The sequence below is a fragment of the Gallinula chloropus genome (assembly GCF_964237585.1).
Source record: "Gallinula chloropus genome assembly, chromosome: 12".
Lineage (NCBI taxonomy): Eukaryota > Metazoa > Chordata > Aves > Gruiformes > Rallidae > Gallinula > Gallinula chloropus.
In genome coordinates, this window is record NC_140097.1 from 14071783 (window position 1) to 14088999 (window position 17217).

Consider the following 17217-nt stretch of genomic DNA (forward strand, 5'->3'; position numbering starts at 1 on the left):
AATACTCTGACAACTGCGTATTGTGTAAACCAGCCAGAGGCTCCACATGCACGTGACACTCTGGGATATCAGTAACAAACGAGTGTTAACAGTGTTCAATTGGAAAAAAACAAAACAAAAAACCTAAACAACCCCCAAACCAGAAAGATAGTGGCCAGTTCACAGGTAACTTGGCAGCAGGTTATAGATGAAATAAAATCAAGGTGCTTAAAATTTATGTGACGGTCAACATTTCTCCCAAAAAAGGGAACACGAGGATAAAACGAACCTCTCTCATGCTGCTGGACTCTTAGCTAAATCACTTACAGTGAGTACAGTTCTATTGCAGTTTTTCTTTTTCAAGTTTTGCTGGAAGAATTCAGCAAAGTATTTGGGACGCAGGAGCAAGGAAAGGGAGAAACTCAACATGAGCTACAAACTGATTCACAGCTAAGTTAACATTTAGAATCTAGCTTTCTAAAACAAAGATTTTAGAGCATCTCATTTTCATGGCATAGGACATTAATTTTGTTACATGTGACATTTTATTCCAGTTTTCTGCCCAAACAATTATTTTTTTGTGTGTGTGAAAAAACACTTGAAAATTTAGCTCATAATTCTTGGATGCCACCGGCTCCACCAGGAGACCAAGGGGAGGAAAATTTTAACTATTGTAGGCAGGATTATAAATTTGTACTTGTTAGCTGTAGAATACTTGCTTTCCTGTGAAAATAGTAAATATTACCTCAGTTTGAAGTTTAATACAGTACTTCTCCCTGAAACAACACTGTACAACAGCCTGCCTCAGTCTCTCCAGCCACAAGGCAGGCAGCGTATCTCACACAGGCACATCAAGTGGGATTTACATGTTTTAAGAGAACCTTCCAGCCACGACTGTCCTTAGCAAATTGCAAAGAGTGCAACCATAATCCAGTATTCCTAGTCTTCATATTTTCCTTGGAAAAAGACCCACACAATTATCTCACTCTGTCAAGACATGATTGCCCAATTTGTTTTCAAGTAACTGTTCTTGGTAATGGTCACTCCAGATCCTGTAAATTTATTGTGCTTCCAGTGAACTGAGAGTTATCAGAACCTGCATCATCTTCAGTGGAATTGTGTGGTTCCTGTTAAAGCAAACAGACAGCATGAAGAGGTCAGCGCTCTTTTAACATGTGTCAGTAAGATCAGCTTGACATTTATCCAAGGCCAGAGAAATACTTTGGATGGTTTGGAGGAAACGCAAAGCTTTCCTACTTTGGGGGAACACAAACAGTGCTGCTCCTGATTTTCTTCAGAACACTTCAGAGAATCATTACTGAGGGAGACAAATTAAAAAATCACTGACAATTTGCTTTTCCTCTATTAACTCTCTACCATGGCCAATGACCCGAAGTACTTCTAGTAAGTACTTCATAGTAAGGTGCTCCTCTCAAACAAAAAAGCTTTTCTTATCCAGGAGAAGCACAGGTGGTAAGAGAAACTGCACTGCAGAGTTCATCAAAACCAAAGCCCCAAAAAGCCAAGTAGAAAACGTGATTTATGTGCACACTAGTCATTCATTGCTGCTCTGCTCTCAGCAGCTCCTGCTCACTAGCACGCAGCTTACCAGAACAGTGGATAACAAAACATTTACACAAGCAGCTATAGGAAGGTTTCTGCATTCAAACAACGCTGACATGCAGCAGTTAACATGGGCAAGTAGTGAAACCAAAGCCTGTAGCAGCAAGCAGACTTTAACATAACTGCCATTCACATATAGACACCACTCTGAAATCTAAGCTCAAGATGTTATGTCCCACTTCACACCTTTCCTGTAACCTGGTACACACTAATTCTGATCCTCTTTCTTCACCCACGTAGTCTCTGCAGGTGAGATCAGGAAAACATGGATGGGACACTCCAGTAATAAATGAGTAACATGTGGTTATTCATTACTCAGTAACTGAGGAAGAAAAACATCCACCTATAATGTGCCAAAGGTTGGGAACATACACAAGACAAATATTGCAGTGTAGCTCTCTGCTTACTGCTTCTTGTAAGTGAAATTGAATTCTCAATGGCAAACATGGTATTTTCATTAGACAGAACACTAACTGGTATTTTCATCAGTTAGCACTGATCTGCCTTCACTTTCAAGCTCGGCAGTAAAACTCCATGGCTCTGACATGCTGTACCTGAAGTATGTGAACAGGTAAATCCACTGTAAGCTGAGAATGTGACGAGGAGGACTGAGAGCTCAGTTGAAAGGGCAAATCTCCCTCTCCTGGGGAATCATCCTGTGAATACACAAGTGAAATGCAATTACAAAGAACCCCAAGCACCTCAGCACAGTATCACAAGTTTCACTCAATCTCACTGTACTCATAAGGCCTAAATCCACAGAGATACCTGGGAAGCTACTGCCACTTAAACCAGAACCTAGCTCAGCATACAACCAATTAAGCTATCGTAATCAACTCAGAAAACTGGCATGATCTGAAAAGGAAAGAAGGAATAGTTCATCTTCCAACAAACCTAAGACTCAGAATCATGCAACAAGTTCAACTGCACAGTGTGAAGCTTAACATAGAAGTTAGAAGCGTTGACTCCCATCAGAAAACTAGACAGAGGGAGAAAATTGCCCATAGCTTCCTCCATACCATATGCTGTTAGGAGTAAAATGGAATGAGCTCACCCTGTCTCTAGATGCTACACAGACATACACCTGGTCAAAAACATACTGCCCACCAAGCTCCTCTAATCAGCCCCCATGGATTGCCAGGTGTATTCAGAAAAGAATCTTAACCTTTCTTTCAACACTTGACAGAAATAAGAGTTTAGACTGAAATTTCGTTCTACAGAAATCTTTTCATGTCAGTCTCATTTACCTTGCAAATGGAGAAGTGGAGAATGTAACAATTTTGGGGGTCGTATCAACAAAGGAAAAGACTAGAGGAAAAATTCATACTCCCACGAACCCTCTAAGGCAACGTGTGCCAGTCACCTTTTCCCTCTGGAAGAACGCCTACCCCACACTTCGGGGCAGGAATGCAGTATCTGTTTTGCCCACTCTTATAACTGCCTGTCCAAACTGGGAAAACCCTAAGCTCTTCAAGGATCAGCACACCCATAATGAAGTTTGCTGGTGCTTCCTGCACCAAGTGTATCCAGCCTAAGAGGCTGAACAGGATGTTCCCTACAGTTACAGTATCTCTATGTTCCAGGCTGGACTGAGCGTATTAAATCAAACAAAAACATCTTACCCATTTCCACAATGCATCTGTTTGGCCCCCCAGCAGCTGTATGATTGACCCAGCTTTGTTTTCAGGCTTTTCTAAACCTCTGTAAAGCCCATTTCATATAAACTTCACAGGACAGCGCTTCTTGCGGGCAAACGCCCTAATGGACATGGTACATTCTGCAGATCTCAAATTCCCATCTAGGGGCTGTAGTACCCAAGCTCACAGAGTCAGATCCTTCATCAGTGTGCCAGTTTGGGGAGCAGAGAAGATGCGAATGAATTTTCTCCTCAGCTCTTACCTGAAGAAGCTGAATTTGCACATACTGGGCTCCAGTGGCAGGGTCCCTTATTGTCAGCCCTCCATTTGGCAGAACTACGTTGCTACCCAGTCGACTGCCAGGAGTGGATGATGAAAAGTTGGTAGGACTCACTTTCCCACCCTTGCTTTTCCTCTGACCAGAGCCAGATGCCCCTAAAAGAAAGCAATTTTCCTATTTAGATGGTCAGAAGCAATTTGCCAACGTTTCCTGCTAGCATTTTTCAATGTAGGCAGTTATTTACACTACACAGCAAATGCCAGGAACAATGTGATATCATTAAGCACCATCTGATAACTGCCAAAAGGCCAGACAGCAGTCAGCTGATAACTCCAACTGCTGACTGAGCATCTTCTTACATGAATTCCATTAAAACCACATCACAAACTGTTTCACTTAGGGCTCACCCCTGTGGTAGCACAGAAATACTATCACATTTGCAGAGCTATAGAAAGAAATTTGGAAGTAAAACTGCATTTTCTATTTTTGATTTTGCAAGTCATTTCCTGAGAAGTCACGTACGACATTGTTCTAAACTGTAAAAAGGGCACAGCAAAGCTCATCTATTTCCACACAGATTTCAAAGGCTGTCAGGCAGAACAGGCTACAGAAGTACAACTATCAATCTTCAGCAGTTCCAAACAAGAGGAACCAGCTGCTTGTATCACAATCCAAAAACAAAAAACTTCATCAAAAAAAATCTAAGGACACAATCCTGTCAGCTGTTTTAGGGTTTGTTTTGGTTTTTTATACCTATGGTAAATAGAAGGCTCAGATAACTTTTTTTAAACACTGAACTTTACAGCATTCATTCAACCTAGTCAAACCAATTAGACAAGGTTCACTTGGAGAAGCGTGTGGTAACGCTATGGCAACAACTGCTGAAAAGTGGGTGGTGGGAGTCTTGAGTAGAGACAGAAAGAGGAGTTTTCTGAGGTCATTTTAAGACACATGCAGATTAAGTGCAGTCATCTTTTTAAGCTAGTGTCCAAAAGATGTGTCTGATGACACAAGCACACTCAGAACTAGCTTCATAACACAGTTGCTCTCCTGTGTGATGATTCATGGCACCAGACAGAATTTATGCAGGTATAGACACCTTCTGCAGATACAGAAACATGACAGTGCTCAATTCAGAACCAGTCTCTTAACTCACCTGAAAAATGACCACCTTCATTTTCAGAGCTAGAAGATACTAGAACACAGCAAGTGAGAACTAAAGCTATATACAATGTTCCACTGAACTGTTTGTGTGTCTGTGATGTTCCATCCCAGCCCCAAGGGTTCCACCCCAGCACAACTCAAGTGCCTGAGCTCATGCAAATCTAGTGAGCCATGGCCCATGACTGCTCTGACAAAGTAACAGGGTGTAACTCAGACAGCTTTGAGTTATACCACAGTCTAAGAGAAAGATGATACATCTGAAATCCTAAAACCTACACCTCGCCCTGCACAAGTACTGCCTACACAGCTGAAAATGAAGAGAGAGGTTTGAGTATTTCTAGATAACTAAGTAATAAATTCCTTAATGCTGCACACGGAGTTAGTAAGGGAAACACTGAAACAAAACAAATCCAGCTGATGTTTTCACCGTCTGCACTGAGTAAAAAAGAACCCACCAGGTAAGACTGAAAGCATAAACAACAGAAAGCAAAATGACCTTATTTTTGTTGTTTTAGAAAGAAAATAAAAAGCAGATGAAAAGATGGAGGGATAGTGTCTTGTTAACAATCATGAAACATATGGTGCAGATTTCTCTGTAAACTTACTGTGAATTTGATATTCCACAGAATGTGATTAGCCTGGGTAACAGATGGTACACCACATGCATAATTATTTTAACTAGCAATAAACTGGATGGGATGTTTCAGAATGTACTCAAGATACCCACTCCCATTCCACAGCTAAAAACCCTCAGTAATTGGATTTAGTAAATTTAACGGAATAAACGGCTTCTCACCTGTGCTGTTCCCATTCCCTTTTTGTTTTCTTTTCTTAGCTAGCTGAATGGCTCTGTAGTCTGTTCTTGCAGACCCACTGCTCTCCTAGTTAAAAAAAAAAAAGCCAAGAGATGCAATAAAGAAGCAAGACAATAAACACACAGGCTATGTTTTGAGTTGCAGTTAGTTATCTTTCACACGGAGTTCTAGTTTCCCAGCTCTTCTGGTTAGTTTCAATAAACTCCCTCTATGTACATTATGTCTGGAGTTCAACAGAAAAGGAAGATAGGTCCACATTTCTAAGTGTTGGGATTTTAACAGGGTAAACATTTGTAGCTCCACATTTCTAAGTGTTGGGATTTTAACAGGGTAAACATTTGTAGCTCCACATTTCTAAGTGTTGAGATTTTAACAGGGTAAACATTTACTTTGTAATGTAAACAGTTAAGTCTGCAGTAACACAGTAAAGGAGAAAGGGAAGATTACTTAAAAGTTACTCTCCCAGCCCAAATCTTTCCCTGGAATGAAACGCCCAAGACACACCACATGCTTGTGTATTCCTGTAAATTCCATTTCACCCTCACAGATGATCACTTATTTTTTCATCCCTAATTCTGAAAGATTCTCCTTAACTCTCCCCACCAGAATTCCAGAACTTATCACCAAACTGAATCTACTTCTGACAACACACTATTCAACGTGATGTTTTACATCCCCAAAACGCATGAGCTGCAGAATCTGAGGGAAAGGTCGCCCTGTAAGGGAAAGTGGGACCGGACTTCAGGGATACCCACTGTCCTGGTTTTGGTCAGGATGGAGTTAACTTCATTTGCAGCAGCGGATGGAATGCTGTGTTTGAGAGTTAAAATGAAAGCAGTGCTGATAACACCCTGATGTTTTTAGTTGCTGTCAGACAGTCAAGGACTTTCTCAGCTCTTCGTATTTTTCTGTTCATGAGAAAGGAGGGGTGAAGCCAGGACAGGTGACCCAAACTGGCAAAAGAGAGTATTCCATGCCAATTACTTCCTGCCCAGTATAAAGGGGGGCTGATGGGAGGGGGAGGAGCAGAGGTCCTGCCCAGTATAAAGAGGGGCTGATGGGAGGGGGAGGAGCAGAGGGGCAGCTCCAGGACGGGCGGTTTTTCGGGGGATGGTCGGGTGCCGGGACAGCTCTGGGTGGCACGGCCTGAGTTGTGTGGTTTGGTGAGAAGCTGCATTGTGTATCAACAGTTTCATATATTCTTGCTCTAAAGTCCTTTTAGCATTGTTATATTTTATCTTTCTGCTATTTTAGTAAACTATCCTTATCCCAACCCACGGGCCTTTTAGTTTCTTGGTTTTGGGATTATTTGCCCCTTCCTTTTCCCTTCCCTTGCCTCTCACTCCCCCTTCCCCTACTCTTTTCCTTTAAGGAGCAGACAGATGCGTGGATCTCGGCTCTCAGCCGGGGTAAAACCACAACACCCACTCTCAGTCATCTAGGGGTAAAACCAACGTAGTTCATGCATACCAAAAATGAGCTCCCAGTCACTGTGCCAAGATCCATTTCTTTCTGTGCACTGTAGCTCCCTGGAGGGTTGGAGAAGACAAATTGCGTCACTACTTTGCTGCCCTCTTGTTGACCAACAACGTCCGAGCTAGGAAGCAAATTCCGTTCAGCTTTAACTGGTGTCAGTAACTCAGGCACGTTGGTACCGCTGAGGCTACTCGAAGGAGTCAAAGTGGCTGTGTCGATTGTTAAGTTATTGCTGGATGTCAAACCGTGCACATCTTGACTGGGATTCCTCACCGACAGAGATGCTAGCGAACCCAAGGCTTCTGCATTGACAGTCTGGACATCATCCAAATTTAAAGTGCTTTGCTGTAGAACCGTTGCACTGGTTCCCAGCAAGAGAGAACTGTCCAGGCTCTGTGGCATATCGCTGCTGGTCACCAGTATCAAGGGATCAACTGACTGGCTTAAGGAATTGTTACTGACAGGCAGGTTTCCTCCGAGCGTTGAGCCCACTGAAGCCACATCGATCGTGACAATCCCAGAGTTCACTAGCGCCATGTCCGTTGCCATTCCAGAGTTGTTACTGGACACGTTGGAGAACAAAGACACGAGGTCGATGTTGCTGAGATCGCTCTGTCCTGGACTAGTGAGTTCACTACTGGGCGTGAGGGAGCTGGTTGCTTCAAGCTGAGTTAGGAGATCTAGAAGAGAAGGGTTTGGTTACAGAACGGGCCATTTCATCAGACAGTGGGGAGGAAAAATATGATCAAAGGAGGAAGCTTAAAACTCGAAATTCTCATCTTACTAAAACACTTACCTACCTTCCTGGGAGCAGATTTAAGGAAAAGCAGCTAACTGAAGTAAGGCCACTCCTTTATCAAAAAATTTCTGTTACAAAAACACCTGCCAAAAGGTAACACTAAGACAGCCCAAACCAAGTTACGTTGTAGGAGGAGTGCAAAGAGGAGTGCTTTTAGTCCTTGTCATATTTTATAGATGGTACAGAGAAGGACAAGGTTTCCTTTATTCAAAAACATTGTAATTTCTCACAGTTTCACACAGGTCAAGCTCAAGTGTCACTTTCTGATACTGTTACAAGTCCCACTGAAAATTTTGGGGGAGAAAACCAGCTCTTGTCTCAGTGAAGATTCTAACATTCATATCAATGGAGCCTGGATTTCAATACCAGTAAATACACATTTCTGTTTTCCACTGCACCCTCCTATAGTCTGAAACAAAGACTTTACCTGGGCTGAAGTTATGCTGTTTAACCATGTGCGTCTTCATACTGTGTTTGGAAGTGAACAATTTATTACAGCTCGATACTGGGCAACGAGTCTTCAATGAATCCACATCCTGAAGATGTTTTTTGGAGTGAATATACAGGCTACTTCGTGCTGAAAATTTTGCACAACAGCCTGCAAAAAGATAGACAAAGCTTTAAAATTTCATCTAATTTCAATGGGATGTTCATGTTTAGTGTCTTAGCAAATCAGAGCAGGTCTGCAGAGCTCTGTTTGCTATTTTGCAGTGCCTGTGCATGCGTTCAGAGGAATCGGAAGAAATCCTTGTTTTACCTCAAGGATGTCTCAATGGGTAGCACATTTCAACAACTGGTTTCTGACAGTAAGAAACTCTTCAGTCATTCAGTATAAGGCACAACCTTTCCCTGCTATGGCATTCTAAATATAAACTCTTCATGATGACTACTGGCAAAACCATCAAAAGAAGAAACAATCACCAAGTAGAGCTAGATCAGACCTGAAATGTTTGTTCCTGGAGCCCTACTGAAGTAATGGAGGTAGAGCTAAGAAACCCACAGAGCACCAGCTAGGCTTCTGTGTGACCACAATAGACACCACTCACACAGCCGTCCACCATCCCAGTAGCTGAGAGTAACAGCACAGCCACTAAATACTCAAAATGACACATTGCAACAGCAAAACATGGCCACAAGACCACTTTTCACTACTTATGAATCAGGTAAAAAAGCAGAAACTAGTATCACAAGTAGGATTTTCCAGAATAAAGTAGCCCTGTTCACCATAAAGAAAATTTCAATACCATCAAGCTAGAGCACTAACCAGTATTTTCTCTGCAATCCATAAATCTGAGAATGCTCACTCATTCAGTTGGGTCTCTCTTGTTTAGTTTTACCCCCTCAAACTCACTCTAAATTGCCCCAGTTCTGTAGGAAGCTTGCACTTGGGAAAAAGGGACTCAGTTTTCAGGCAATATACACAGTGAGTAGCAGCTAACGCATGCAGGAGTTGAACACTACCTTCTACTGGACACTCAAATGGTTTTGTGCCAAGGTGAGTTATACTGTGGCCTTTCAAGTGTTCTGCTCTTGTGAAGGACTTCCCACAACCTTCTACCGGACACATAAATCTCCTGTCATCTTCGTGTTTCCTACAAGAGAAGGAAATTGCCATTGGCATGATTAAATCCACTGCTGCTTAAGTACTGGAAGAAAAACAAACAAGCAGCAAATGATTTGGACAGTACAATCAGAAAAGGCTACCTTTTATGTCTCAGCAGCTTGGACATACTTGTGAAAGACCAGCCACAACCTTCAAAGTCGCAGATAAAAGGCCTTTCACCTTAAACAAAGAAAGGTTACATTAACAATCTAACACGAAAACACATGCTGCTACTAGAAAATCTCAAGAGCTGCTTAAATTGAATTAATTTAAGACAAAAAGACTCAACCACTCTTTCCTGCAATTCACTGCAAAGTGCTGTGATGCCCCTTCCTGCTCCTACAATGTCTTCTGTAACTCAAGGCAACTGCATCTTTCCCTATGCACCAGGGAGCATAATCATCAATCTACAAACTTGGAAACTGAGCTGGCAGTTTTTCTGAACAAAGTTCACACACCAAAAGCATCAGCTTTGCCCATCCACAGCTACTTCGCATGTGATAAGTTCACTCAGTGGCTGTCTTACCCCCAGAAGGCCAAGCACCAAACGTTTTCACTGACTCAGTAACTCATGTCACCCGTTCTCCCTTCACAACAGTTTTCCAGCAAATTGAAGCCCACTCTCAGTATATCTTCCACATACTTCCCTAAGTGTCAGTGACTCTCATGAATACCTGTGTGACTCCTCATGTGGATCTTCAGTCGGCAGGCTTTGTCATACTGCTTGTTACAGCCAGGGAACGAACAGGAGAACTGCTCTTGCTCTCTAAAATGAGCTCGATTATGGGAGAATAACGCACTCACTGTGATAAATGTTCTTTCACAGCCTGGGGAGAGAAGGGAAACAGTGCATCAGCTTGATACAAAACCGGATCAGGAAAACTGGGTCCTTTTCTCCCTCCCAACTTTTAGCAAAGAGCCTTTGTGGCTCTTTTCCCAGGATATTGCATGCTGGCACACACGCAATCCTCAACTACTCTACTCCCAAGGATGACGCTTATTTAGTCAAGGTAGACAATCCAAACACGCAGGGCCGGTTTAAGGCACACCACTGAAGATGCGTGCTGTGATGTAAAGCGTTCCATCACGCCTGCACAAAGCCACACACAGGCTGACAGGCGAAGGCGCGGCATCCCCAGCTCCCAAACTTTCCCTCTCTGATAACCGAGCTGGCACGGCGCGGGGACGATCCGAGGGAGGGGGGAAGGACGAGCGGCGGGGAGGAAAAGCGAGCCGAGCCACGGCACGAGCTCAGGGAAGGGATCCCATCCTCACCGGGGCAAGCTGAGTTTGGGAAGGGGGAGGGAAGGGAACCAGGCTCCCCCCAGAGGCGGCTTACCGGGGAAGTCGCAGCGGTAGGGCCGCTCGGGCTCCAGATGGCTGCGGCGGCGGTGGGCGGCGAGGCGGGCGGCGCTGGGGAAGCGCTGCCCGCACGCCTCGCACTTGTGCGCCGCCTCCTGCTCGTGGGCGCGGCTGTGGGCCCGCAGGTTGTAGACGGTGGTGAAGCGCTTGGCGCAGCCCGGCGCCGCGCAGGCGAAGGGCCGCAGCTTGTCGTGCGAGTGCAGGTGCCGCCGCAGCTTGTAGGCCGTGGCGAAGGACCAGGAGCAGCCCGGCACCGGGCAGCCGAAGGGCCGCGCCGCCGCCCCCGCCGCGCCCCGGCCGTCCTCCCCGCCACCGCCGTGCGCCGAGAGGCGGTGCAGCCGCAGCTGCTGCTTGCGGGGGAAAGCCTGGCCGCAGCGCGGCTCCGGGCAGGGGAAAGCCGGCGGCGAGCGCGGCCGCGGCCCGCCCGGAGGCTCGGCGGGGCTGGCGGCGGCGGCCGGAGGCGGCGGGGCGGGCGGCGCGGCGCCAGCGGCCTGCTCGGCGCCGGGCCCTAGCGTCAGGACGCCGTTCTCGATGCGCACCACCAGGCTCTGGTTGTTGATGGTGATGGTCCCCGAGAAGGAGCCGTCCTCCGTCCCGCCATCTCCGCCAGCGGGGGGCAGCGGCGGCGGCGGGGGAGGAGGCGGCGGCGGCGGCACCACCGAGCCGGGGGCCTCCTCCGGCGGCTCAGCGGGTGGCGGGCCGGGCTGGGCGCGCCCTGCTTCGCCGCCGCCGCCTGGGCCGGCCTCGGCCGCGCCGCGCACCACGTTGAAGACGAGCAGGAGACCGTCATTGTCGGGCGCGGGCCCCCCGGGTGGCGCACAGGGGCTGGGCGCCGGACTGGCGCCAGGCTCCGGCTTCTCCTCCACCAGCAGCACCGGGAAGCTCACGTAGAGGCCTGACGCGGCGGTGCTGGCAGCGGAGGAGGAGGAGGCGGCGGCGGCCGCCGGTTCCCAGTCGGGCGGCGGCGGCGGACGGCGCGGGGCGACGGGCGGCGCGGCGGGGCCGCCATGTTGGGCGCCGGGCCGGGCCCGGGCCGCCTCCGCGGCGGGCAGCCCCTGCGTTTCCATCTTGGGGGTCCCTGTAGCAGCGGCTGAAACCGGAGCCGCGGGGCGGGGCCGGCGCGGGCCGCCGGGGAAACCCGGAGCGTGGCACCACGGAGCGGACGCGGCGCGGAAGGCGCCGGGGAAACCCGGAGTGCGGAGTTCCGGACCGGGGCTCGGGCGCCGGCGGGCATCCTACAGGCGCGCAGGGGCTGCCCGGGGCCGCTCGCCGCCGCTAGCTTCCCCTCTCCCGGGGGAAGGCTGCCCCGGGGGGTGTTCTACGCCACCGGGCAGCTGCATAGCAGCTTCTACCTTTAGTTCTGCTCGATAGGCAAAGGGCCAGAGCTGGAGCTACGCCAGGGCCTTCGCGCCCGGTTCCGGCGAGAGAGAACCTGTGGCAGAGCGGGGCTGAGCCCGAGAAGCCGCAGTAGGGGGATACTCAGGAAACAAACAGTCTGCGCACCCGCGGGGGATGATGCACACAGGCAGCGTTATGGAGCAGCCTCGAGTTCCTGGGGCAAGCGTGGCCGTGCCCCGCCGGCCACAGCGGCAGTGGAGGAGGGGGCAATACGGAGTGCAGAGGGGCACCCTGCCCAGGGGCAGAGCAAACAAGGATGACCGAGGGTAGGAAAGGAGCTCCCAGAGGGCACGCTGGTGCTGAACTCAGCTGAACGCAGGCAAAACCCCTAGAAATTCAGCTAATGCACGAAGGGGTTTGGCGTTACGTTTGGTTTTTTTTTTTCCATTCCTGGGCAAAGCTTTCTGTGGGAGAATGCTCAGCTGCCTTCCCTACTTACAGAAAAGAAAAACAAGGTCCTGTGTGTGCTATGGAAGAGACACAGCCCCTCCGACGAGCAGACCCAGCAGATGGTGCTGTGATCCTTCCGTGGGCAAATCGTGCACCTTAGAAAGGGTAAGAAACTGCTGGCCAGGCACACTCAGCTTCAGGGGAGCTGGCACGTGTTGGTATAGAGCTGTAGGTAGACCCAGACCTCTACTCTGCACCTTCACAGCCTTCTGTAAAGAATCTGAAGTCCCTGGGTACTGGAGCTCAGCCACCTCCAAAATCCCCCTTAGCCTGGTGCTGACTGTGACTGGGTCAATCCTGTTCTTGGCTGGCCCTGATCATCTTGATCTCACTCTCTGGAAGCTGTTGCGGTACCTTCCTTCATGATCCTAGGAAAATAAATTATTTCTTAACAAATAACTATATCTCTGGTTGCAGGATACCAAGCCTGAAGGGGAAAAAAAATTAAAAATCAAGCCACAAATCCCTTGGTTGCCACACTCCAAGATTCAACAAGACCCTAACTAGGAAAACTAACAGCACATCATGTCACAAGCTTTATACCTTTAAAAAACATTGTAGTCACAGACATACAAGTGTCCTGCACAAATTATTCTTTGTCACCAAGTTCTCACCTCTATCTGCAATTAGGCACAAGCTTTTTCAGGACAAGTGTCCGTGTTTTGAGGAAAGCATTAAGGTACCAGGATTCATAGGAAGGATGCTTCAGCCTGAGCCAAACTTGAGAGCTCACTGTAGAAACTCCCTACCTTCTACATACCCTGCCTGGATCTGATGTGATGCAATGCCTAGAGATGCATGGCTCTCCCTGTATCAGGTTTGTCCAGCAGTGAGGTCAGCTACCTAAAAATGACATCAGCATCTCCTCAGAACAATAGCCCATTCACAGTCTCAGCTTCTCTGCAAACAAGTAGAGAACAGATAAAACAAGGCTCAGCAGAGCTGGGGAAGGAAATCTTCACACTGAGCCTGCTTATGGTTTCTGTATGCTGGAAACTGCCTGTTATTTCATCCCAGCAACTAACAGGTTACCTTGTGCCCCCCTAAAGATATCATAAACCTCAGCCAGTTCACAGCTGTTAAGTACTTGAGATAAGCAGTTAAAAGACCAAAGTAAATTTAAATGTATACACAAAACTGCATATACTACATAATTAAACAACAGCGAATAGCCATAAATAGGAGCCATTGCAGTTCACTGCCTTTCTGTAACCCATTTTGCCTTACTTGTGTTAGCTTCTTAATAAAGAGTCTATAATCTGAAATTTAACTTGTAACTCTTGTAGAGCGCTCATATATTCAGGTTCTGTCTCTCCCTACACACAGTCATAAACTCCCAGGGACTCAAGCAACATTAAACATGGGTATAACTACAAGGTTATGTTGTCTGATCAAATAATGCTGCAAGGGTGAAAACAAGGGGTTTTTTTTTGTCTGGGATGTGAAGGCAAGCATGCTGCAGTTACCCCACTACTAAACAATAAAAATCTGAAGAATTCATAATAAATATTTCTTTCAACTCAGAATTAAGATCAATCTCTTGAGCAGCTCTACATACTGTAGTTCAGAAAAGCCAGTGCATTTTCTGGTTGTTCCTCATGACCAAACAGTGCCCTAGTGCTTTTCGGCTATGAAGACTGGAGTGGTTTTATATGATACCAAGATAGTAACTTTGGACCCAGTCCAGTGTGGTTAATAATAGGTAATGCATAACATATGTCAAAGCAAAGGCTGTCAAATCTGGCTGACAACTACTCACATCTCAATCGTATAACTTGGCAACATGGGCGTTTTTTTCCATAATATAAAGCAGTTCCGATCAACTGCAGATTGCACTTCACAGAAGGTTCTGTTACAAGCAGATGCCAGACACTCACTGTTCATCTGGAGACATATTCAGTACGTGAACAGAGTAAAGAACTGACTTGTGATTCCAAAGAAATGGTTTCCTTTACTTGGCACCAGAGGCAATACAGAGCTGTATAGCAAGTACCACAGCGTCAAACAGTCCTATCATTTCTTGAGACCCCCCAGTCCTGAGGACTGCAGCTCATCACACCTCGCCTGCAGCAGCCAATGCAGGTTACCTGTGTAACCCCTTTCCCTTCCAAGGGGTAGTGGATACAGTGCCAAGGAGGCTGAGCGACAGGCCAGACCAAGTCCCACACCCGTGCATACTGGGCAGGGGTTGCTGGTGCTCCCTGTTCATGCTTGGATGAGGCCCATATGCAAGGGGGAGACGTGATAGCTAAGAATTATTTTTGTACTTGCACACCTATGTATAGATGTGTATGTAAAATACGTTTCTGTAAATACACTAATGTATCTGTCAATCCATATGTGTATCGGGACTCCAAAGTAGGCCTCAAATTTTGGTTCAGCGCCACAGCTTATCAGAACAAAATACTTCAGCAAGTTACTGTTGAGACAAGTGTGATAGTAGGTTCAGGTGCAAAATACACATCTTGCAGCTACATCTAGGCACACTGGGTTCTGTGCCTTCCTAGGTCTTCCTGAGAAGGGAGACTACACTCTATTTTACTTTATAATCAAGTCCTGTGCGAGGGAAACCCACAGTGTCTTATCTTTGGTGATTCAGTTTGTTTCACAATTGTCATATTTCAGGAGGAAAGTCTATATGATAATTTTGTTACAGTGCTTTACTAATTGCACCACTGTCCTCCAAATGGGTGAGCAGCCCACTTTTTTATTAAAAAGCAGCAGTCAACACTAAAGACCTAAATTTTCTGGAGATTTCCATACATTTGGAAGCTGCTCAAGTGCAATGGGTTTCTACAAAAGAACTCATTGTTGTGAGGCATCAAAGCACACATATCTGATTTAGCAGAATAGCACCTTCTCAGCCTGATACAGGATTAGGCTCACACTAATTTACCATGAGTTGTTCCATAGTTTTCTGGCCTGGCTGCAAGATATTTGGAAATGGCCTGGTACTTACCACCTTTAAGCTTCTCCACTCATTTTCTGGCACTGCATTCTGTGGCTGCTGATGGTGAGAATCTTGGGTGAAAATTTCAAGGACAAAGGCAGCCAGCTGTGCTACCCAGCTACAGTTTATCCATCACTTTCCATTGTGATCACCAAATGCTTTTATGGCAATATAGAAAAGCTCGAGTCTAGCACATGTGCTATCAGAGCATCCTCCACCTACTAAAGAATATGTTTGTTTACACACCCACATGTTTGGCTACTGGATTTCATGGCAATTTGCTGAAAGCAGCAGACTGCATTAGAATGACAAGTTCCAATTCCCATCCCACATTTGATATGCCAGACCTAATACTCTCCTTAATATATGAATTATCTGGAATAAGTGGATTTTAAAAATTGAATTTTCAGGGGGAAAAAATCCAGTTCCTTTCCTTACAATAAATAGTATCTTATTGCAAGCATTGTTCCAAATATCCTGGTGAAAACACTGTTCCTGACATCAGTGGACCTGTCAGACAAATGCAGGTTTGCCCCATTGACATGTTAAAGGGGAAAAAAAACCCACCTCACAGGGAAGAGACATTTGCAAGGCTTTTATCATTTGGCCACAGAATGAAACAGGTTATCAAGAGAGCAACTTCAAATGTATCTGCAAGGACAACATTGCACTTGGAATGCCACTAACGTTTCAGGGCTTCCTCCAAGATGTTCTCATCCACCACCTTGTGAGGGAGAGTCACCTTCAGCGCGGCATTGTCCTTCATTGCTTGGCAGATCGTTTCATAAGCATAGTCATTACCCGACCAGCAGCGTCTGGCAACCTGTCAGACCAGAAAAATCAATAGGTGTAAAAACAGTATGTTTCTCTTGCCACTTCCATCTTACACATCATTTACACGAACACTGGCACCCAATTTCATGGCAATAAATCTTTAACCCTCTGCCAGTTTTGCGTTTCCTTACAGATTTTCCATGTAATTTTTGAAATACCTACTTTGACTCTATGAGCAGTGGTCTTGGTACATTTTCATGCAGAAACATATTACTGGGCATGTGATACTGGTGAAGCCAGGTAGCTTATAAACTTTATAAAATTCCCCTCACTAAAAATAGTTGTGGACTCTAAAATCAGCACTGGCTTTAGATAACAGTACGATTTAAGCAACTGATGGTTTTGTAGCAGAATAAACATTTTAAAAAGGAAAATGTCACTCAGTGTCTTTCAAACTGTGAAATGAAGGAGCCAAATTCTCTGCCAGAATGTAAGGATGAAATTCCATGGACAGATAGGGAGCTGGTAAACCCCCTTCCAACCAAGCTCTGAATTTTGATCTGTATACAAGCAAGATTCACCAGATTATAAAAAAAAAAAAAGCTAAGATTTGGCATGAAGGAATGGATTCACTGCCTTATTCACTGCCTTAACCTCTTATGATTCACAAAACAGTGTCTGAAATACTCAAACTCAGAATTGTTCAAGAAAGAAATACTTTGTTTCTAATTCATCAAAATATTTAATATGATTAATGCAAAGCTAGTAAGTGTTCTCAGGATCATAACAATAACAGCTAGAAATGACCTTTTCAGCCACTCACCTACAGTTATTCCTGGCTGTACACTGGAGGCTATGCTCCAGTCTCGTTCTTGCATATAATATGGGCAGCATTCTCAGATTTTCC

The 17217-nt window shown here is 46.1% G+C and overlaps 2 protein-coding genes across 2 annotated transcripts in view; both read right to left on the bottom strand.

The window, feature by feature from the left end:
• Window positions 1–937: 937 nt before the first annotated feature.
• Window positions 938–11805, bottom strand: ZXDC (ZXD family zinc finger C; the record flags this gene model as incomplete). The annotated part of the gene is made up of 10 exons (XM_084269685.1): window positions 938–1106; window positions 2157–2258; window positions 3502–3674; window positions 5480–5564; window positions 6969–7654; window positions 8201–8371; window positions 9235–9365; window positions 9478–9556; window positions 10051–10203; window positions 10716–11805. The coding sequence occupies 10 exons, from the start codon at window positions 11803–11805 to the stop codon at window positions 1020–1022; spliced, it is 2757 nt and encodes a 918-aa protein (XP_084125811.1). The 3' UTR covers window positions 938–1019.
• A 4311-nt stretch (window positions 11806–16116) lies between these two features.
• The window catches only part of UROC1 (urocanate hydratase 1), a gene marked incomplete at its 5' end in the record, with an annotated part of 40844 nt that continues 39743 nt past the window's right edge, over window positions 16117–17217 (bottom strand). Inside the window, one exon of the mRNA XM_084269649.1 lies at window positions 16117–16359. Coding sequence (XP_084125775.1) covers window positions 16219–16359 — 141 coding nt within the window. The 3' untranslated portion in view covers window positions 16117–16218. The remainder of the gene's footprint in view (window positions 16360–17217) is intronic.